Consider the following 24,859-nt stretch of genomic DNA (forward strand, 5'->3'; position numbering starts at 1 on the left):
CCCAGGATGAAACAGGATTCTCTTGTCACTTCCACAAGGATTAAATTAGTTTCATAATCTGAAAACATTCATTCCCTCTACTACAACTTTCTCTGTTTTCTCTTACATTAAAAAAACACACAGTAATTCAGTTATTAAACGAATTGCTTGGAGTTTATTTTAAATATTACTTTGCATTAGAGAAATATAAGAACACATCCATTATGCACTAATATCCATGAACCAGGTTTTGTAAAATATGTGTCTGAGTGGAAGATTATAGACCACAATGTACAGAAAAGTAGTATAAATAATATTTCTGGGCAATATCATTAGAAGAAGCAATGAGAATCACTAGCTGATGCATACATCTTGTATTATATCATAACAGGTGTCTCTGTACCATCACCACAGTTTTCAGTAACCATTTATTAAATGAGTGTTCAGTAAGAGGTTTTCTCCCTTAACTTTTGAAGAGAATTTCTCTCTGGTCTTAACAAAATTATGTAGCACTTGGGGATAAAAATGCATCCCAGCAGACCTGCACTTGAGGACAAAATGGAGAAGACCTCCACTACCACCATGACCTTGCCCTTGGTGCTATGGTAGACAGGGAGGAAGGTGACCCACACACTGCAGAACAACAGCATGCTGAAGGTCAGCAACTTGGCTTCATTGAATTTGTCAGGGAGATTCCTGGCCAAGAAAGCCACAAAGAAGCTCCCTAAGGCAAGGGAGCCATGGTATCCCAAGACACAGTAGAATGCAGTAACTGAGCCCTTGTTGCACACAATGATGATTTGGCCATGCTCAGAGTGTGCATCAATGTCAATAAAGGGAGGAGAAACTAGCAGCCAGATTGCACAGAGAATAATTTGGATGAGGGTACATATGGCAATGATGTATTTGGGTGCCCTTGAAATCATGAAGAACCTAATCCTTCTTCCAGGGGCTATGACTATGAAAGCCAAAAGCACAGTCACTGTTTTGGCCAATACAGTGGAAATAGCCACAGTGAATACAACTCCAAATGTGATTTGTTGCAGGACACAGGTGGCTGAGTTGGGTTGGCCAATGAAGAGCAAGGAGCACAAGAAACAAAACATGAGTGAAATGAGCAATATATAACTAAGATTCTGGTTATTGGCCTTCACAATGGGAGTGTCATGGTGCTTAACAAAGACCCCAAGAACAAGAATTGTGAATGCAGTGAAGCACAAGGCCATTGAGGCAAGAGTCATCCCCAAGGGATCTTTGTAGTTCAGAAAGATCACAGATTTGTGAATGCACTGGTTCTGCTCCCTGTTGGCATACTGGTCCTCTGGACACCTCACACATTTTTCCACATCTGGTGGAGAAAGAAAAGTATGATGAATGCAGCTTTAGCCATTTATTGACTGAATATTTCAATTTAGTGTGTTGAAGAAGCATTGCACTATCTGCATTTGTTTCTGAGGATGGAGTAGAAAGACATTCGTAATACTCATTCATTGTCTTTATGGGAAATGAAACTAAACAATTAATATGTTATCTAATTTACTGTGTGTTGATGATGCCATTTGTTATGTTATCAGAAAGTACAGATATTTTCAGTACATGACTTAAACTGGTGAATTGACAGAGGGTAAAATCATTAACCATTATTTTGCACAGGGTGTATTTTAAAGTCTCCAATCCCATGGTTGTAGTGCCTCCTGATGTCTTTCTGTCTGTTTTATGAATGCTGTCCTTGTAATATTTGAAGACTGTTTCTTCTAATGGAACACTTCCTGTTATATGTTTTCTAGTTTGAATTTACTACCCCAAACCCAATGATATAGAAGAAATACCAAACATAATCTCTCGGGACACTTAGAATTCCCACATGACATGCCAAGACCAAGTCCTCAATATAAAAGTAGATTCATTTGACCCAGAGAACAATAGGCAAGGAATAGGAGATAAAAATAGGAGATAGAGAATGAAGGAGAAGATGAAAGCAACAAGAGAGGGGGAAGAGGTTTTTGGCCATGAAGGACAAAGAACTGCTCTGGATAGAGAGGATACAGATGTGGTCTCTTAGAAAACAGTAGCTTTTAAAGATGAAAGGGAAAACCCAGGTTAGGACAAAGTGTTTAATTTTGATTGGACAGTTTAATTAGGACAGACACAACAAAGTTTTTGGAAGCTGGACCTCAATATTTTGATAGCTGGAACATGATAGTCAGCCTCAGGAGGAGAAAGTGAACAAATACGGGAACAGACATTGGTCGCTACCTTTAGGAATGTAATAGCCTTGGTTAGCATTTCTTAGAACCATGACCACAGTAGCGCTTATAAAGCAAAACATTTGATAGAGTGGCATATAGTTCAAAGGCTCAGTCCATTATCATCATGGTGGGACATGGTGCTATGCATGCAGACATAGTGCTGGAAAAGCATCTTGTCTTTGATCCGTAGGCAACAGGAAGAAAACTGTCTCACTTGGTATGGCTTAAGCATGTAAGAGGCCTACAAGTCTGCATCTACAATGACACAAATCCTCCAATAAGATCACACCTTCTCCAACTCGACCATGCCTTCTAATAAGACCAATTTTGTTCAAACTATTGCTGCAATGTCATAGTTTTTAGCAAGGCAAAGGGAATGGTGAAGAAGGGCACGACTTGCTACAGCCATATTTCCATGCTCATTCTTGCTAGAGTTCCTTTATAATGAGTAAGCTGTATGTATGAATGTGTATATATGTGTTTGTATGTACATGCAAAAGTAACAACAGAGCTCTAATATGAGAGTGATTGGGTTTATATGGGGGAAGTAGGAAGGTGAGAGTAAAAGAAGAATATTACATAAATATAATTTTTATGTTTATAAATACAAAATAAGTAATTAATTAAAAAATATCCCCAGTTGTGTCCTTATCTGGCAGTAGGATGGTTTGTCCCTGAGTCTTGTTCATAAGAAGCAGTAACCCACACCTGGAGGTAGAGACCTCTGTACATGCTTAGCATTAACAAGCCCTTCTTCTTGATTCTATCACCTTTGGGAACAGACAACCACCTTTCTTCCTCTTTCACTAATTTCCATCTATGTGAGTCTCAGACTATGTGAGTGTACTCAAGTGTGAAGTAGATATTGATATAACACCGTGATCACAATTAAAGAAGAACACTCAAGCAAGAGTGATATGACAGTATGTTTACTTGAAGGAATAATATCCCATCCATAAGTTGCAGTCTCCACCATGGAAAATTTAAGAAACTTGAGTGCAATTGCTCTGAATCATTGGATAATTGGGTAGAGACATGATGTGCTTCTAGGTTTCAAGTCTTTTTATCTAGAACAATGCATTTATGGTCACATGTAACTCAATACTTTGTTTAGGGGAATGGAAAGTTGTCTCACTTGTGAAGAGAATGTACTGCACTTGCAGAAGAACTGAGTTCAGTTTAAGGACCAATGTCGGGGTTCTCACAACTTTCTGTATCTCTAACTACAGAAGCGTTGGATGCCTCTCACATGCACATTCTATTGTGTACACACAACCACCAATTTCACATATATGCACATAATTAAAGAAATGATAAAAATATTTTTCTTTAACTTTTGTTGTATTTCTTCTTGTAAATACCCTTTATTCTTATGTTTCATATTTAAAACAATTTCATTACAGTTTGTTTAAGTAAATTGCAGTAGGCTGTATGTGCAAGTGCATAGAGATCAGAACACAGCATCTAAGAGCTGGAAATACCTATCTATTACATGGGTCCTAGGGATTAACTCATCATCAGCTGTAGTAGAAAGGGATTTAACTTTTGAACTGTTTTACTGGCCATAAATGTCCTTTAAGGACTTTCATTATATAGGATGAAAGTCACCTTGAGAGAAAAATCTATGTATCTTCCATTTTTGTGAAACCAACTCTAAATAAATAATCATTTGACTAACATGGACTGAGGGGGGCCAACACCATTGGTATAACTGTAGCTAGTTGCTATCATACAAAACCATTGAATCTTCTATTTTTGAATTTATTAACTGTGCTGTATATAAAACTATTGATTATAGTACTCCATATTTTCTACTTTTTTTGGCAACACTTCTCCACACTTCTCTAGATTTCAAATCACAATGATACTTTGAAGGGGGGTCTCTTGATATTGCTTGAACTTCTTTGTATCATACTGAACAACTTCTTATAATTTGCCAAGAATATATTTCTACTCTTCATTAATCTTAAAGAGACAGAGGACTTATATTTGGTTTCTGGAACCCACATTACAGAGTTCAGTGGATCAGAATCTCTAGTCTATACTCCATTGATTCCCTGCATATACATGGCGCTTAAAAATTTATGTAGTGACACATACAGACATGTAAATATAAAATATAAATATTATTCAAGATTCATTATTGGAATCTAATCTACATATAGTTTCCAAGGAGATTAGTCACTAGTAAAGACTGTACAGAATTCCCTTACATTGTAGTTTCTTTATCAAATCTTCCTTTGAGAAAAGGCTACCTGCAATGTATTTTCAATGAGTCAAAGATGTATGTCATGGCATAACATGTTACTTAAAGTGACATTGAGAATGATCGTAGTTCTACAAAAACTAACTTGGGAAAGTGATATGGTTTATTTGTGCCTTTTAGAACCTTTAATCATCCCAGTGTGTTTGGGAGAAGATGATCTATGTGAAGGATTTATCTCAGAAGCAAACACTCACTTGTCTCATTAGAAACTTCATTTTCTGGGCAGGGGATGCAATCAAAACAGCAGGCTGCAATTCCCTCCTGCAAGAATTTTCTGAATCCAGGACTACAATCAGCACTGCACACAGAGGGTGGCATCTGAGAAAAATTAGATGAATACTGATATCAGGAGTTTTACCTACTTCTTCCATAACAAAATTATGTTGGCATGTTGAAATATCAATATGCTTATTTTATATACACCAAATGAGTGACCACATTAAACTTAGTATATTTTGAAATGCCAAATATGTAAATGTATGAAAACAATCTGAAGTAATTTGAGTAGCTTCCCAATCTTAGAAATTTAGGAACAAGAATGGGTTGTTTGCTGTGGGAAAACACCATAGAGTTTGCAAACGGATTTTTCTAGTTAATTTTCACCACCTTGACAGAAAGTACATTAAGAAGTTAGAGGGAAGCTTAACTAAAATATTTCTCTCCGTCTCTCCATTGAACTAGCCTGCTGTCATATTATTTATGCATTTTATTACTGCATAATTGATGTATGAGTCCCCAGTCTACTGTGGGCAGTGCTGTCCCTAAGCAGGGCTGTAGAAGAAATCAAGCAGAGCAAAGCAGTAGACAATGTTCCTTCAGGGTCTATACTTTAGTTGAAGGATCCAGATTCCGACTTTGTCTTCCCTTTACTCTAACCCAGGAGCCTAATCAACGCTTCCTCCTCAGTTTGCTTATGGTCAGTGCTTAATCACAGCAACAGTGCAGCAAGCTAGGATAAATGGATATCAGAAACATGGGAAATATCTCTTCAAACCTCTGACAGCAAACATGAATTCCAATAAATAGCACTGCAAAGCACGACAAACAGAGTGTAAAGAGAAAAACAGCTAAGTAGGCAGAGCCTGGTGTATTTCTGGTGACAAAGTGCTGAACTGGTAAGTATTGAACTGGAATGTTTCCTGAGGTAAAAGTGCCTTACAATGGCTGCAATATATGGGGAACTGGAATAAAAGTGAGATTGTTTAAAGTTGATTATAGGATTTCTTAAAGCTAAAAACATCAAAATTTTACATAATCAAAATCCTGGTGATAGGTGTCTATATACTGGTTAACACGGCTGCTGATGGCTAGGTGCTCACTTTAGGTTCTTTGTTGACTATTGAGTTCTGAGTCAGAACAACAGTGTCTCCTATGCATGGGCTCTTTCATGTTCTCCACAATGTGATCAACTATAAGTATTCCTTTTTGTTGTGGTTTTCTTTAAACAGGATTTCACAATGTATTGTTGGTATATCTCAACTAACTATACATAGTAGGTTAACTAAGATCACATAGAGATCCTCCTCTCCTGCCTCCCATGTGCTGGAATTAAAAGTGTAAGCTACCAGTGGGCACATTTCTTCCCTTATTTCTGTATTTCATGTTTACCATTTCTTTTTGTACTTGCAATGATATTAAGGGCTATTTTGAAGATGCATGGAGAAAATGTATCTGCTCATCCAATTTCTTCTGTATTTTTCATTAAATTATTTAACTTGCCAATGAGTTTCCCCTCTCTCCTCTTACCCAGTTCCCTCTGCAACATTCCTCTCTACTACCACATCCATTCCTCAGAAACGGTAAGGACTTACATGGGAGTCAAAATAGCATGGTATACCAAGTTGAGGAAGGACCAAGCTCCTCCCTCCTGCATCAAGGCTGGGTGATTAATCCAACCATAGGGAATAAATTCCAAAAAGACAGCTCATGTGCCAGTGACAGATCTTAGTCCCACTGTTAGCAGCGACAAACAGACCAAGCTACACATTGATCACCCACATGCAGGGGTCTTAAGTAGGTCCCATGCAGGCGTTCTACCTGTTGGTCTATACTGACTGAGTTCCCAAAAGTCAACTGTCTATGTGGGTTGCCTTGTCATGATCTAGACCCCACCTGCTCATATAATCTCTCCTCCCTCCCTTTATTCAACTGGACTCCCAGAGCTTGTCCCAGTGTTTGGCTGTGCATCTATTCATCTGCTTCCAGAGTTACTGGATGAAGTTCCTATAAAACAATTAGGGAACTCACCTTTATGATTAGTGGAGAAGGCTGGTTCAGGCACACCCTCTAGGAATCTTAGCGGGGTCATTCCTGTGGATTCCTAGGATTTTTGCTGGTACCAGGTTTCTCCCTACGCCCATAATGCCATAAATACCCACTCTATCAAGGTATTTCTTTAATTGCTCTTCCTCTCCATCCCTCTCCCAACTGGGCCACCTCAATCCCTCATGTCTCCATCACTCAGTCTATCCAGGAGATTCCAGCAATTTCCCCTTCCTAGGGTGATCCATATGTCCCTCTTAGTGTCCTCCTTATTAACTAGCATCTCTGGGGCTGTGGAATGTAGCCTGGTTATCATTTGCTTTCTATCTTATGTCCAGTTTATGAGTGAGCACATACCATGATTCTGTAACTAGGTCTTGGTTAACTCACTCAGGATGAAGGCCTTCATCCAAAGAATGGATAAAAGACATGTGATATATTTACACAATTGAGCATTACTCAGCAGCAAAAAACAATGACTTCATGAAATTTGAAGGCAAGTGGATGGAACTAGAGAAAATCATCACTGTCTAATTTTTGCTCATTTCTTTGGAGGCAGGGTCTCTATATGCAACCCTAGCTCACTTAGACTTGCTATGTACACCACACTGGCCATAAACTGAGAAGGTTTTGCCTGCCTGTGATCTAAGAGTTTGATTACAGATATTTACCACCATATACACATGGGCTCATTGGGACTTTAATGGAAATTCTTTGAGTTTCTCTTCCTGTAGTACAATGTTGTCAATAAGATTGCCATAGAAAAAACTTTTAATGGGATCAGGCTGGGAAAAATTACTAATTAATAAAAAACTAAACTTGAATAAGTCAAGATGTGTTCCTTCTATTGTGTTAGGTTTCTCGGTTTTTTTTTTTTTACTTTAAAATCTTAATGGATGCTGGACTGTGTTAAGAGCACTTTATGCACATATTTGGATTATCATGTAGTCCTATGCTCGAATCTATTTATGTGCCCCATTTACTTAACTGACCTGCATATGCTGAACCATCCCTGTATCCCTGGAATTAAGCTATGTTTGTCACAGGGACAAACTTTCTGTTGTGTTATTGACTTACATTAGTCAGTGTTTATTTTAGAATTTTTCTACCATGTCCATCAAAGTGTTTAGTCTCTCATTTACTTCATTATGTTCTACTTCCTCAAAATTCTTTCCCTCCATATTTACAGAGGGGATCTCTCTACGTTTGTAAGTGAGGTTTATTTTCAGAAGAAAATATGAATGTTGGTTTTACAAAACAATCTTGTTTGTATATTATGATTAGAGAATGTGAAGATTGACATGGAATTGTTATTGATAATTATCTGCTAATTATTGAACATTTTTGTTATTGCAATATTTGATACAGTATATAACACTTGTTTTTCTATCTGGTGTTCAATGCTTGCTGTCTTTCTCTTCCTTGACCACTCATTTATCTTACTTTTCATTTTGTAGGAGCTCTTCAGGTGTCTTCCATAGAAATGTTAGAGTGGTTATGAATTCCTATAACTCATATACATCACTGAACATTGGTCTATCTGGGTATTTGTTAGGGTCCTTAAAGAACTTAGAGAATGAATCTGTCTCTCTGTCTCCCACATTCTGTTTCTCTGACTTTCTCTCTCATATATATGTATATATGGATTCACATAATTTATTGGAATGTCTTCTAGGATGAGGTCTAGCTAATCTAGCAATCACTAGGTATAAATGGCAATCCAAAAATGTAGAATCTTCTCATTCTACGATGTGTAATGTGTCAGTTGATCTTCAGTAAACACTTATGTACCATAGATGTAGGTTCTAATGCCAGTGAAGAAATAGACTTGCTAGCAAGGTGAAAGAAAGCAGACAAAGAACACGTTTCCTTTTTCAATGTCCTTATATAGGCTTCCAGCACAGAGTGGGATTTTCAAAATCAAATGATGTAATTCAAAGTTGTGTCTTCCCAGCTTAAGATCCAGATAAAAGATGTGTCTTTTCCAGGTTAAAAGATTTCAATTAAAGGCATGACTTCCTTTTCCTTCTCTTTTGGGGTTTTGTTTTAGAGACATGGTTTCTTGTTGTAGCCCTGACTTTACTGGCACTTGCTCTGTAGAAGAGGCTGGCCTAGAACACAAATATCCCTCAGGGATCTACTGTTGATGTCATTGTGAGTCCTTCTTCTTCTCTTCTGCACATTTTTTATAATCTGACTGTTTAATGGTATCCCCATGGCCCTATATATATTTCACTTTTCCTTATTTTTACCTTTGTCACAGTTTCAGTTTTCTAATTCTTCTGCCTTGTCTTCAAGTCTGCCAACTTGTCTTCAACTTTAAATATTCCTTTGGAGAAAAGTTTTACTGAGATATATTGGATTTATTTTATTTCCTATGCATATTTTAGCTTGATTTTTCATAATTTTGTACATTTAGGAATGCATCTGTCACATGTTCCTTCAGTTCCTTATTGCATGCAAGTTTTTGTGATCTCATTGCATTGTCCTGAACGTGATTTGTGTCCTGTTTGGCATTCTGCAACATTGTTATAATCATTCTTTGAATTCTTTTTCAGTGTGTCATTGAACATACTTATATTTAAGACTATGACTGCGTCATTTGGTGTTGCATTGCTTAGATGACTTTCTATTTTTGTTCCTGTTTCTGCATTGAAATTTTCCTATCTGGGAGCAGAGTACTGGTTGTATTATTCTTAATTTTCTGTATTCCTCCAGTGGATGTTTTCATAATGCTCAAGTGAGGCTTGATTAGAGCATACTATTACTGAAGATCAACTGACACATGTATTGCTGCTCTCTGAATGGTTATGTAGTTCAGTAGCTGTACCTTCAGCTCATATGTCCTTTACCCTAATTAACAATTCTCCTTGTCATTCTGAAAAACAATAATTTTCATAGATTGTATACTATCTGTTTTACCTGAGGTATGACTTTCAATCAAGCTTGAAGGCTTTTCTTTAGTTAAACCTTTAAATTACAAGCTACTTTATTTTCAGAAAGTTTGAATTGGATACCTTAAAACCACCCAGATCAGAACTCTTTCCTATAATATAACGTTAGATTCATAGTAGTATACATCATTTATAAATTTCCAAAGCCATTTCTTTTACTACCAGTAATACCTCCTCCCCACACAGATAATAAAAACAGTCACACCCTTGTTTGTTTGACAGAACTATGAAAGAAATAATCAGACCAAGGAATGTTCCTCTATCGAGTAAAATCTTTTACAGGACATGCTTCAAAGGTGGAGAATTGGTTCAGCTGTCTGTAACAATTGCTGCTCATACATACAGGGTTCAAGTTTGAATTTCATCATCCACTGTGAGCCACTAAGCTGTCTTTCCACATCCCAGATATCCAAGTCATTGTTTTGGTATCTATATGCACTACAAATACCAGTGTTGCACAAACATACGTGCAGACAAGACACCCATACACATTCAAAAGAAAAAAGAAAGAAAGAAAAAACAACAAAGTTATATAATTCATAGGGTATCCAAATGGGCCATGAAAACGTTATCTTAATATTTGGTTAGAGATGTTGCCAATTTAGGACCTGTTGGTAAAAAGGCTTAAAACAAATTATTAATAATTATTAATGGTTTGCCTGTGTTTACTTTATTCCTCCTTACATTTACCTTCAGCCTTTCAGCATCTATGTCAAAGGTTCAGCAGTAAAAAGGACAAGCACTGTGTAGTAATCAGAATGGCATCAAGAGGACATTGCTCACTTTACTAGAAATAATATAGTGCAGTGGTAACTATTAATTTTCTTTTTGTAATAAAAACAGGAAACATGTTCTGGAATGATAAAAAATCACTGTATGCACGGTATCCATGTCAGAGACCCTTGAGGAATTAACAAAATGTCACATCAAAAACTGAAAAGAAGAAACATAAACTAGGAGGCTAGAAAATGCTTCTTAGTGGAGACAGTCTAGTTCATTTCACCAGTTAAAAGGCAGCACAAATGGACCCACTTGAAAGTGTTACTGCTGTGTGACAGAAATTACTACATTTAGGTCATACTCACCTGTCTACTTCCTGTGGACCACTCTATCACATCATCATATAAATGGAGCTGATGACCATTTGGAAAATACGGACTAAACTCTCCTATCTTCACCTTGAATCCAATTCCATTTGGGAAATTCCAAATCTGGAAAATGTAATACTCTGCTTGCAGGTTTTCTCTCTGGTTCATATTCACTTTTTCTCCAACAGGATTAGTGAAGTGAGTCTTCCTCAGAAATGAGTGCAGCTGAAAGAGAGGCAGCATTCTACAGTGAATGTGCCTGTTCTTGAACTTAGAAAATATACTGATTTCTTCTTAAAAGCAATGTTATTGAAGGTGCCCAGAGGATAAATGTATTAAAGTAAGTGGATAAATAAAAGTATCATAATATTCCTAGAATTTAAGTTCTTTCATAAGAAGCTACCAAACAGAAACACAGACATATATGCAGACACAAAACATTGGTGAGAAAAATGCACATATACAGAGTGAAAGAGAGAGAGACACACACACACACACAGAGACTCACATCCATACAGACAAACATACATAATACAGATACATATAATATACACACATATATATGTCAGACACACACATCAAAATACAGTCAGAAACAGACAGTCATACTAAACCAAACAGACACACAGAAACAGAAACATGAAAAACACAGGGGCTCACACTAAATGCACACATTTAAAGACAAATACACACCAGGAGACATACACATATTGAAACACCCACATGGAAAAATATTGACATGTAAAAATTTATGCTCACATTTAAAGACAGATTGACAGACAGACAGACACACACACAGAAACACAGATATTCATATATGCAAGCACATACACAAAACATACAGTAGTGGTATGTAGACACATGTACTGAAAAACACACATGAAGATATACACAGAAAGAAACACACATACACAAAGACATTGGCACAACACAAATTTATGCTCAGTTCCACAGATACATATGTAGATAGACACACAATATTCACAAAACCCAGGTAAACACAGATACACAGAAAATAAAATCATGTTCCCATACACAGAACTATTCACTCACACACGGACACATGAATGTTCTGAAATAAATAGCACTGCTGTGGGATGTTCTGTATGGCAAATGTGTTGCTCTGATTGGTCAATAAATAAATCACTGAATGGTCAATGGCTAGGCAGGAAGTGTAGGTGGGACAGGGAGGAGAATAAAGCTGGGAAGTGGAAGGCTGAGTCAGAGAGACACTGCCAGCTGCCATGATGAGAAACAGCATGTGAAGATGCCGGTAAGCCATGAGCCACATGGCAAGGTATAGATTAATGGAAATGGACTAATTTAAGTTGTAAGAACAGTTAGCAAGAAGCCTGCCACGGCCATACAGTTTGTAACCAATATAAGTCTCTGTGTTTACTTGGTCGGGTCGGAGCGTCTGTGGGACTGGCAGGTGAGAGAGATTTGTCCTGACTGTGGGCCAGGCAGGAAAACTCTAGCTACATAGCACCACCACTGTTTCCTGTGTAATTACTCACAGAGTGCCAATGGAGGTCCCTCGAGCCTACAGTAGGGTACAATCAGTTGAGAACACTTCTGAAAACCTTCTCAATACACTTATTACCATATATTTGACAATTGATGAATAAGGGCTCATCTTCTACTCATGGAAAGGATTAATGAGGGAGCACTGTTACGTTTTCAGTATTAGAAGAGGTGAAATGATATTCAGGTGTTCTGCAACATGTTCACTGATATTCCTTGATAAATTGTGTCCTCCACTCCATTGCTTTTGCATTAAGATTTATATCAGACTCTCGCTTTAACTCCATACAAGGAAAAATTTTTACAAACATTTCTATTTCATTAATATTTGCTAATCCAGTAAATCAGGGCATCTGACAGACTCTTACAGGCTATGGTATTGATAACACATAATTTCATCTAATAGAAGAAACACTACCTTCAAGCAGTTATGATGGTGTTCATTCTCATTATCCACATGTTGAAGAAGCATCACATGAACAGCATGGGCTGCAGTATACACAGCATTATATATGTCATAACTGTCATCACTAAAGGTCATGTCAAAAGTCTGTCCCATTAGCCATTGTAATGAGGCATTGAATGAACAGTTCTTCAGTGTCTCACACTTAGAAGCTGAAACTGCACAGTTGAAGTTCATCCATCCCAGCCTTGCAAGGTATTCATCTGTGTATTTCAGAGGGTTCAGTGTCTGGACAAAAGTTTTAAAACCAGAAATCTCAGAATGATGGTGTGAAAAAGCTAGTGTACCATGGGATGTGCCAACTGGGGAGTCTCTCTTACTTGTAGTGACATCCCACTGTGAGGTGGTGACCCATATTCTCTGTATACCTAGAGATTCCCACATTCTAAAGCTCAAAGCTAAAGTACTGTCTGTGTCACCATAAATGATAACTACATTTGCAGATGATGTTATGATTTGGTTATAATACATTTCAGCTCTTGACATGTATAAATGCATATTGACTGGGATTATGCTCACAAAGGCAAAGCAGACTGCATTTCTTTCCATCTCTGTTCTCAAATGTGAGAGAAATTGGGTACCCTGGTCATTGTCAGAAATGGCCAGTCCTATCCAGTTCCAGTTGAAGTGAAGCATCAAAGAAACCATGGCCAGGGGTAGGGCTGTGTCTTTGGGGGCCATCTGGTACAGATAGGGAAATTTTTCACGATCACTCAGGATGGTGTGGAAAGGTCCATAGGTAAGCTGAAGGATCTAGGGAGCAACATGAGGTAATATGTACTTCTAAGAACTTGTAAACACACTTTCAGCGAAGAGTTCTATTAAAACTTCTTACCTATTATTTTTCCCTCATCTCAACTTCAAAAAAGGAAATGAGGCTGCATCATGTCTCCGAATAGTATCTTGAACCACAGTGTTTCACATAATTCCACATACTCTTCTTAGCATCTTAGCATTTTAACAACAGAGTCACAATTTCTTGCAAACCTACACAACAAAAATCTCACCTGTTGAGACCTGTAGGGGTCCAGCAATGTCCCAATCATCACAGATGTTTTCCAGTTTGGTCCTGTCAGCATCATTATACATGTAATCTCTTCATTACAATCATAATTAGGGGAAGCATATTGATTTTCTTCAGATAAAGGCATGAAACTGTTTAATTTTGACACATTCTTACAACCACCTTTGGGCCACTGAAATACTAATGACATATTTGGCAAAAGATCAGGGTTCCTATTGACTTCATCCACGGAATAAGTTAAGGCCAATGGAAACTTGTTTTCAGTTGGTGTTCTGTAAGAAGGTATAATATTTATTATGGACAAAGATCTAAAGATAATCCTTTGTAGTAAATAGTAGTAGCATCCTGAACTGGATGGTATTCCCAACCAACCCCAAATACTGAAACAACTGTCCTGTGCTGTGAAGGTGGAATGACATAATAAGCTGGATGTGGTGATATTTTATTGTGTTGAAATGAGGTAATAATTTATTTGTATGTTTGCCTGCAGATCAGAGGAAATATCAAGCCATTTAAGCAAACAGAAAAGTCAGGCAGTGGTAGCACATGCTTAATCTGATCACTTGGCAGGCAGAGTCTCTCTGTGTTCAAGGCCATACTAGGGAACAGAGCCAAGCATGGTGACACATGCCTTTAATCCCAGTATCAACCATAGAGACCTGGAGGTCTGAACAGACAGGCAGTGACCAGGAAGTGAGATAGATGGGCTTAAAGTCAATGAGAGGGCAGAACAACAAGGCAATAAAGGCACAACTAGACAGGAAGTAGCACACAATTTGGAAGCTGTGGTGTGTTGAGGTAAGGTTAGCTTGTGGCCCTTCCTATTTCCCTGATCTCTAAGGCTTTCACCACTATATTGGGCTCCATATTTTGTATTTAATAAGACTGCTTAGGAATTCAGCTACATTTGGTGACCAACTGTGGAGCAGGAATTCAAAAAACAGCAACTTGGCTGTGTCCTTGCAGGCCCCAGCTTGGCCAGATCATGTGGCCAGAGCTGCAAGGTAACAGAGCTGCATGTTGCTGGACTGCTTCTGGGGTTACAGAGTCCCTGGATTAACACCGATGGTTTGGCTCAAGCCATAGCATGTGACTAGACTGTCTTTAGCTTTTTTTCTCCTTGTAGGTAATAGGCCCTCTCTTTCTTTTTCTTTCTCTCTCTCTCTCTCTCTCTCTCTCTCTCTCTCTCTCTCTCTCTCTCTCTCTTTCTCTCTCTCTCTGTCTCTCTCTCTGTCTCTCTCTGTCTCTGTCTCTGTCTCTCTCTCTCTCTCTCTCTCTCTCTCTCTCTCTCTCTCTCTCTCCCTCTCTCTCTTTAGATTCCCATTTCGGACAGCCACCATGCTAGGTAGCTGCTTTGAAATTCCCATGGACTTCTATTGTTCTACACAGACTTAGTAAGTCATTCAGATATCTTAAAGGGAGAAACTAGTTAAAAGATAATTTGTTCCACATGAAAAAAAATGGAAAATATTTTTACAATGAAAGAGAATTGGTCTTTTTTGATAACACATTAGACAGTCTGAAAATGAAATAATTAAATGAGATGATAATTATTGTTGATGGGATATGTGTAACATCAATTATTAATATTATTTGTTTAATCATCCTTATTACAGTATTAAAAAGTTTGGTCAATTTAAGTGCAAAGATAAAAGCTTTAAAAAATAACCTGTTAAAAGGAATCATAGAGACATTCAGACCAAGACAGAAAAATCCAAAGGTGAAGCTAACTCAGTTTTGACTTTAGAAAAATCTGTTAAAATGACTTATAGAGAAATTCAGACCCTGGCAGAAGAATTGAAAGGTGAAATTATTTCAGGATTGACTTATATGGTTACAGAGAGACATCCTGTTTTCAAACAACCAAACTTAATCTCTCTGGTAACCTTATAAGAAATACCTGCTCAAGTGCATGTACAAGCTAATTAGACTCCTGTAGAAAAGTTAGATTTAAGGAGATTTAAGGAAGCTATAGTATCATATGCATGCATTCTCTACTTGTAACACAAATGTTAAACTCATGTTCAACTTGTAATAGGATTATTCTTCAGCACTGGAAAGAATTGGTAACAGCTGTCCTGGAGTCTGGAGCACAATTACAGTGGAGAACATGGTTTAGGGAGGAGGCTAAAACAATAGAAAACCGATGTAGAACTAGAGGTGTGGAAATTTCCCAGGATCAGGTGCTTGGAGAAGGTGAATATGCTGATATACAAAGACAATGTTTATATGATAACCAAACCATAATTTTATGCTGCATGGAAGCCATGGATGCATGGGACAGAAGTGAGGAAGCAGTAAAAAAGTGAATCATTCACAAAAGTTATACAGGGTCCCAGAGAATCCCTCACAGACTTCTTACAAAGGCTGTCATCAGCAGTAAATAGAATGATACCAAATTCAGGAGCTAGACAGATAATAATTGAATGTTTGGCTTTTGAGGATGCAAATGAAGAATGCAAAAGAATAATCAGGCCATTAAAGGCAAGATCAGCACCTTTGATTGATTGGATCAGGGACACAAACAATATTGAATCTCATGACCATGATGAGATGTGCATAGGAGGAGTAATTTCAAAAGCACTGAAGAAAAATAATGTCAGATGTTTTGGTTGTGGCAAACAAAGACATTTGAAAATGGAGTGTAACTGGGCACTCCTAGATCAAACGTCTGTTCAAGGAACAATGGCAACAGAATGTCCCTCCATTCTGGATTATGCAGAACGTGTGGTGAGGGTAAACATTTGACCAACAAATGTAGATGAATAAGGAACAGAAGGTAATCCTTTGCGTCTGCCTTTGGGAAACTCCTTTGAGACATTATCAATTAGCAGGAATAGTTCTGGCAAAAAATATTCTTACCTTTAACTTGAGAACATTGACAAATCATGGGCAGAAAGTGAACCTTAGTAAAGAATTTGTAATAATTTTTTGGGAGAGATTAACACTAAATATCCCAAAAGTATAAAATTCAGCTTATAAAGACAGCTGATTGGATTTTGCCTCATATAGTATGGGAAACACCCATATATGGAGCTAGTACATTTTATGCAATGCAAACAAACAAGAAAAGGCAGGTTACAAACCAGAAAATTTAAGTAAAGTGGTTCAAAGTTCTTATAATTCTGCACAAAAATCGAAATTGTGTGCTATTCTTTTGATATTATTGGATTTTTCAGAAACTCCCGACATAGTTACTGACTCTCAGTATGATGAAAGTGTGTTATTACGTATTGAGACTACAGAATTTATCCCTGATGAGTCAGAATTAACTTTACTATTTACTGAGTTACAAGATATAATCAAGAATAGGAAGCATCCCTTATATATAACTCACATCCAATGCCATATGAGTCTGCCAGGCCCTCTAGCACAAGTTAATGACAAGATTAATAAATTATTGATAGGAAATATGCTGGAGGTCTCAAAAATTCATTCAAACAATCATATGAATATTAAAGATTTTAAAAGAAATTTTTTTCCATAACCTGGCAACAAGCCAAGGAAATAGTAAGGAAATGTCCTACTTATTCTTTTTACAATCAGACTCTGCTACCGGCAGGATGTAACCCAAAGGGTACTCAGAGGAATGAATTCTGGCAGATGGATGTATTACACTTTGCAGAATTTGGAAAACTGAAATAGGTACATCACACTATTGATACTTATTCAGAATTTCAATGGGCAACTGCTCTGAGTTCTGAAAAGGGTGATTCGGTATTCAAGCATTTGCTCATAGTTATGGCCATCAAGGGTATACCTTCACAAATTACAACTGACAATTCTCCAGCTTATGTCTCTGGTAAAATGAAACAGTTTTTTGCTTATTACAATATAAAGCATATTATAGGTATACTACATAATCCTACAGGCCAAGCAGTCATAGAAAGAACAAAACGAACTCTAAAGGATATGTTAAATAAACAGAAAGGGGTAAAAAAACCCCACAGAAATAGATTACATAATGCTCTATTAACAATGCCAGGTTGATATCAGTCCTCTGGGGAGGCTTTGCACTGGAGTAGGTGAGAATAGGGGGTGAGCTGGGGGGAAGGGGAAGGGAGCAGGAGCGGGGAGAACAAGGGAATCCGTGGCTGATATGTAGAACTGAATTGTATTGTAAAATAAAAAAAGATAAATAAATAAACAAAAACATTGAATTTTCTTAATGCTAATAAGAAAGGAACAACAGCTGCAGAGAGACATAGGAGAACAAGGGAATCCATGGCTGATATGTAGAACTGAATTGTATTGTAAAATAAAATTAAATTAAATTTAAAAAGCCTGAAAATGAATTAGAAATAATAAAGAAAACACAAAGTGAGGGAATTCTGGAAAAGGAAAATCTAGGTAAGGAAACAGGAACTATACACATAAGAATCACCACAGAATACAGGAGATGGAATAGAGAATCTGAGGCACTGAGATATGTTGGAAGAAATAGATACAATTATCAAATGAAATGTTAAATCCAAAAAGTTATTGACACAAAACATCCATGAATACTTGAACACTATCAAATAGCCAATCATAAGAATAATAGGACTAGAAGAATGAGAAGAATCACATTACAAATCCCCACAATAGTTTTTTTTTTTCAAAATTGGAGAAGAAAATTTTCCTAACCTAGGAAAGGAGAAGTCTACAAAGGTACAAAAAAAAATTAAAAAACACCAAATAGACTGGAATAGAAAAAGAATACCCTTGCAAAATAATCAATACATTAAATATACCTAACAAAAAAAGAATGCTAAATACTACAATTAAAAAGATGTAGTAACATATATAGGCAGACCTATCTGAATTTCATCTGACTTTTCAATGGAAACTATAAAATCCAGAATGATGTGGTCAAATTTCCTTCAAAAGCTAAGAGACCACAGAAGATAACCCATACCACTATACCCAGCAAAACATTCAATCCTCATAAAAGGAGAAAATGTGATACTCCTTAATAAATTCCCATTTAAGTGATATCTACCCACATATACAGCATTACAGAAGGTAATAGAAGAACTCAAAGTAGAGAAGTTAACTTTACCCATGAAAACACAGGAAATAAATAATCTCTTTCCAGCAAAGCAAAGAAGCAAAACACACACAAACACCACCATCAACAATAGCAATTAAAAACCAGAAATTAGCAATCATGGGTAACATAACATATTTCGTCATGTCTATCCCTATCTTGTTCTTTTTTCTTTCCTGTTTATCTATTGCAGGCACAATTTTTTTTAATTTTTATTTATTTATTTAAAATAATAATTTTAAATATCAGAGTATGTCTGGTAAATATATGCATCTGTGTGTCTGTGGATATGACATCTACTCATTTTGGCCATAAAGAGGCAACGGATTCCATGCTTTTGAGTGACAATTGGCTTTAGACTGGCTTGGCATCAAATGCACAGGGATACCCCTATTCCATTTATCAAATGGTGATATTAAGAGCATGTACTCCAGTACTGTTCACCTATTTTATCTTTATAAAATTATGTTCAATGTAATCATACTTGATATATCTGACCAACATAAATTTTCTCATAGAGAGCACATTTTGCATACATTTTAACTTACAAATGCACAACACCGGCATTGTATTGAAAACTAGGGACTTCTGGAAATTGCAGTGAGATTTATTTGTGTCAGCATTACATTTTTGTATACTAAAAGATTATAAAATGTGCAATGTATGAAAATATTTATGAATTTTGAAAATAAATATAGTCAGAAAGTTAGTAAGCATAGAACAATATCATTTTGTGCTTGTGGGTATGGAAGAAGAATAGCACTCTTGTCTTCTAACTCATTTCATATTATCTGACTAATAAGCTTCAAACCCAGAAATACTCTTTTATTCAGAATGATTCACTCACAGTTAAATACAATCTGTTTCTCACTTAGAAACCGTACCACTGTGGTATCTTTAGGTACAAATACAGATATGCATCTATGCATTTTTAAATAAAAACCATCTTATTATATTATTTATTACTATATGGAAAATATAATTGAAATTGTCAGTAACACTCAACAGGAATTCGATATTGTAACTTATGAATCTCAAACACTAACTCCTGCGCACTAAACAATAAGAAACATCAATTACTTGAACTGTTAGAGCAAACTACTGGACTAAAGAGCTACGTTAAAAAATCTATTCACAGTACACAAAATCAAAATGTGTATATTGCCCAAATTGGTAAAATATGCAGCCAGCTATAACTAGTAAAATTACAGAAAGAGAAGCAATGAGTTAAATGTGACATAAGTGTCAGAGAATAAACAGCTTAGACATAAGGAAAAGAGACACATGCTTCCTAAACAATAGCAAAGATGGACTAGTAGGTAACTGTTCTCAAGTGTGGCCAAGTATCACATGCCACTGCTGTCACTCAGGCAAGGGACAAAGAAAGTAAGTAATCATTACTATTACTGACCCTACATTTCAAAGAATGCAAGCATGTCATTTTCAGTCTACACATTCCTTCTTTACTCTAAAGAGAGAGTGAAGAACTAGACTTTGAAATTAACGGCCTGTAGTTATACATGGATATGGATGAAGAATGGGGAAACAGGAACCCATGTGAAGTTCACAGTGGGCAGGTCTCCTACTTTCATTCTTGATGCAGCTTAGAAGGCACAATGTGACCACATGCAGAGATCTGAGAGAGTAACTGAATAGCTATGGAAAAATTCTCTGGAGCTGGGGGTACCACAAATATTAGTTGCTCTAGCACATGCATTAGGAGTGATGTAGTGATCAAAGGGTCATCACAGACTCTACTTGACAGTCATTTACTTACACTCATTTAGAATGATAGTCATTGAATAGATTAGGGTTTCCTTCAGTAAGACACCACCAGCTACTGTGCTGTGGAAACTGTCAAGAGGAGGCCTATATGTGATGGAACAATTTAGAGAGCCCTTTCTTCACTCAGCTTTCAGCCTGTTAAGTAGGAGGATAACCGGGTGAATAATAACACTCTCTGGACAAATTAAAAGTAGAAAAAGAGCATTGAGTCTCTAAAAGAATCTGGGGTTGTTTCTTGGTTTGCAGATTGGGTAACAGAACAGAGACTCAAAACATTCTCTGATTCTCATCTTCTTCCCCACCATGAAATACTCATGATTACATTTACATAGAAAATAGTAAGAAAGAAACTTACAGTGTATTCAGAATGTGGTTGAAATAATCTTTCTCCACAGGCCACTGCACTCTTAAAAGGAAGAAGATACAACCTGTCAACAAATGTCCATCCTTGTCATTATTCTGTTTCATTCTCCAAAAGCACTTGGGATGGATGATACTGGACACAAGAAGTGGAATGTTCAGGAGCAAAAACAGAAAAATCAAAGTGAACATCTTTGTCCAACTTGAAGACTGAGCAGTGTGTATTGTGAAGTGCTGTTAAGATCAGCACATTACATGGGCACCTGCATATTCCAACCTGCTTTTATTTCTGTAGGAGAGGCTACTTGTATGTTCATGATTCATTTCTTCCATATGATTCAGCCCCTCTGTAGGAATCTTGGACAGTCTCTTCCCTGGGGCTCTGCAGCTGATGTCCAAGTGATTAAATTTGGTTTATAAATATATATGAGGAGACTTCAGGTAGTTATATGACATCACTCATATTTTTGAAAATTAAGGGTCTTTGGAGGATGTCATTTTGAGAAAATTTGGTCCCAGAACTACATGAGCAGTTGATATTAATGCCTCTAGAAATGATGTCAGTAGATTTTGGCAGATGATCCACATTGAGATATATAACAATGGTTCAGGGAGAACTAATAAAGTTAGAGTTCATGGGTACATACTGGGAATTGCATCACAAAAGCCCTGTAGGGAAAAGCAGCTTGATGTTTACAGCAAGTGAGTTCCACACAGCTTGCATAGTGGAGCCTATGCTACACCTGTGACAGTCACAGGATAACTAATCAAATCCTGTGCTTCCAAAGTTTTATGAACTGATAATCAGGCCAAATTACAAAATGTCCTGAATCCTGCTGTTCTACAACTATCCAGCTCTACATAGAGCCTTTGTTACACTTACAGCATTGCAAAAATGTTTTTAAAATATTCAATAAGTTCCATAAGTTCTGTCATATATTTCAAATACAAAATAAGGTCTATCACCGATCCTCCAATCCAAACATCATTAAACAGCAGATAAGGCAAATATTTGATTTCTAAAACATTATCTTCATCTCCAAGCCTCAGTTCTAATAGTTTAACTCCATGTGTTGATCCATTTCTTCTGCTTCATCTTTAATTTCCTACATTCTTTTTGTCATTTTACAATCTACTAGTGGTTGCATAGAAGTCTTTTTTGAGTATATTAAAAGCAAATAGAAACTCTGAAGTAATCCTCAGTTTAATGTGTAAATTGCTCTTATATAATTTTCCTAGCTTTCTATTTTTGTTTGCATTCTAGAACCTGCAATGCCAGTGTGAGAGTGTTCTGGTGAGTGTGGGCTGATGAACCTTTTTCATTGGTTTGGGACTGCACAGAAAGCAGAACAATGTAGAGCAATTGTTTACTGTGGTAAGTGATGTGTCTTATTTAGTATGTGAGACAAGGCACACAGGTTTAATGTTCTCATGTGGATCTTATTGTACATTTAATAATAAACATTTAAACACTGTATGACCTATGGTTCTATGATGAGCCATCCTGGGGGCCTTGGATGTGAAAATACAGAAATGTGACAGGAAGAGTCTTTTGTAGGAAGACAGAGATAATTCACCTTTCATGGAGAGTGCAAATAAAAATTCCCATGCTACAGTTTCAGCATGGTATCAAATAATTATTATTTTAAAAAAGTAATATACTTTATATTCTGGCAAGCAACACATGTAGCTTGTCCTTTTTGTGGTATTTTCCCCTCTCTCACTCACATCTGTTGCTCATCTTACTACTCATTCCATTTCTCAGTCTACATAGTTTCCTTCTGAATTTATGACGTGTGTTTGTGTTTGTGTGGGTGCATCTTGCATTAATGACACAAGTGCAATATTTTTCTTATATTGGATTCACATGGTACCCTATCCCAAGTTCCTTAAGGCCTTCAATTCTCAAAAACTACTTCTCCTACATTTCTGAGCAAAATATTTGCATATATGTGAACATACACAAAAACATGCACATGTACACATTCAGTTGAGCATTATTCAGTTTCCATGAGATTGTAGGCTTTCTGCAATTTTTGTTGTTGTTGAAATCTGACTTTAAACCAGGGTGGTCTGATAGAACACAGGAGGTTATTCCAATTGTTTTGCATCTGTTGAGATTTGCTTTGTGGCCAAGTATGTGGTCGATTTTAGAGAAGGTTCCATGGGGTGCTGAGAAGAAGGTATATTTTTTTGGTTAGGATGGAATGTTCTGTAGATATTAAGTTCATTTGAGTCAGAACACCAGCTAAGTCCCTTATTTCTCTGTTAAGTTTCAATTTGACTGATCAGTCCAGTAGTGAGAGTCTGGTGTTGAAGTCTCCACTATTAATGTGTGGGGTTTTATGTGTTATTTCTGCTTTAGTAATGTTTCTTTTACAAATGTGGGTGCCCTTCTGTTTGGAGCATAAATGTTCATAATTGAAACTTCATCTTGGTGGATCTTTCCTGTGATGAATATGTAATGTTCTTCTTTATCTCTTTTGATTGATTTTAGTGTGAAGTCTATTTTGCTGGATATTAGGATGGCTACACCAGTTTGCTTCTTAGGACCATTTAATTGGAAAGACTTTTCCCAGCCTTTTATTGTTAGGTAGTGTCTATCTTTGAAATTGAGGTGTGTTTCTTGTGTGCAGCAGAAAGATGGGTCCTGCTTTCGTATCCATTCTGTAAGCCTGTTTCTTTTTATAGGTGAATTAAGACCATTGATATTAAGGGATATTAATGACCAGTGATTGTTATTTCCTGTTATCTTTTGGTGGTAGTGTGTGTGTGCTTCTCTCCTTTGGGGTTTACTGCTGTGGTGTTATCTATTGCCTGTGTCTACGTGGGTGTATCTGACTTCTTTAGGTTGGAATTTTCCTTCTAGTGCTTTCTTTCTGTAGTCCTGGATTTGTGGATGGGTTTAAACAATACCTATCCACAAGTCCAGCACATGTACATACAAACTCACAGTCACATACGCACAAACACACAGATTGTCATATAAATTTATATAGAGTCTGTGAAAAGACTGAAATTCTAGAGTCTGTCTGTTTAGGTAACATGGTTACTTCCCAATTCTGCCCCATTTCTTGCTAATGACATCCTTTAATATTTCCAGGCTGAGGACAATTCCATTGTGTGTAAATAAGTCCTGTGAGATTTTACTCTGAATTCCAATGTGTCTAAAAGTAGTCTGGACCCAGTAATCTTATTTGTTTAATTTAACTTTGGTTCCAAGCATTTATGAATTATATAGAATCTATTTACTTAAACTTCTTTAAAATCTGTGTATATGGCTTAGTTAAAAATCACTGTTTATATATTTAAGTATAGTAATTGATGGAATAAAACTATCAAAATTCTAAGAAATCATTGAAAATAAAAGTAATGAATTTCCTTACAGATCAAAGTAAAAATAACAAAATTTTAGCTGAAATCTTTTATTTCGTCATCTTTTGAGTGGCATAAGGATTGATTCCATATTTAGTATATTCTGAATATTAATGAAATAAACATGATGAGACAAGTATTTATTTGCTATCCTGTTGATACAAATGTAAACTATTTTTATATTCCTGTTTAAGATAACTTGTATATTGATATAAATACAGAACTATATTTGTTATTATGTACATATATTTCTACTCTTATTTGAAATATTTGTATATTGATACAAATGTAAATTTATATCTGTCATACTGTATGTATGTTCTACTTCTGTTTAGGATTGATATATATTTAAGATTATTGTCGTATTGCATATCACACTATATACTCCTACCTCTGTTATAACATCTTGTGTATTGTCACAATTTTGAAGTCATCGTCCTTTTCTGTGCATTTGCTTATAGACTGTTTACATTGTTTACATGAATCCTTAGTCTTTAGGTT

General features: G+C 36.5%; 1 protein-coding gene across 3 annotated transcripts; it reads right to left on the minus strand.

The window, feature by feature from the left end:
* Positions 1 to 422: 422 nt before the first annotated feature.
* LOC128125440 (vomeronasal type-2 receptor 116-like) lies at positions 423 to 21,175 on the minus strand. Of its 3 annotated transcripts, none has more exons than XM_052762868.1 (6): positions 20,979 to 21,175; positions 13,835 to 14,081; positions 12,741 to 13,538; positions 10,796 to 11,023; positions 4,689 to 4,812; positions 423 to 1,327 (listed from the first exon to the last, which is right to left on the minus strand). In XM_052762868.1, exons 1-6 carry the CDS (start codon positions 21,173 to 21,175, stop codon positions 423 to 425), a joined length of 2,499 nt encoding a protein of 832 aa, XP_052618828.1. The 3 variants fall into 3 exon arrangements, with proteins under 3 accessions (XP_052618828.1, XP_052618827.1, XP_052618829.1); XM_052762867.1 differs by having other exon boundaries at positions 13,793 to 14,081; XM_052762869.1 differs by having other exon boundaries at positions 423 to 1,174; positions 4,686 to 4,812; positions 13,793 to 14,081.
* Positions 21,176 to 24,859: the final 3,684 nt, after the last annotated feature.

The sequence above is a fragment of the Peromyscus californicus genome, unplaced genomic scaffold (assembly GCF_007827085.1).
Source record: "Peromyscus californicus insignis strain IS unplaced genomic scaffold, ASM782708v3 Scaffold_4__1_contigs__length_199733344, whole genome shotgun sequence".
NCBI lineage: Eukaryota > Metazoa > Chordata > Mammalia > Rodentia > Cricetidae > Peromyscus > Peromyscus californicus.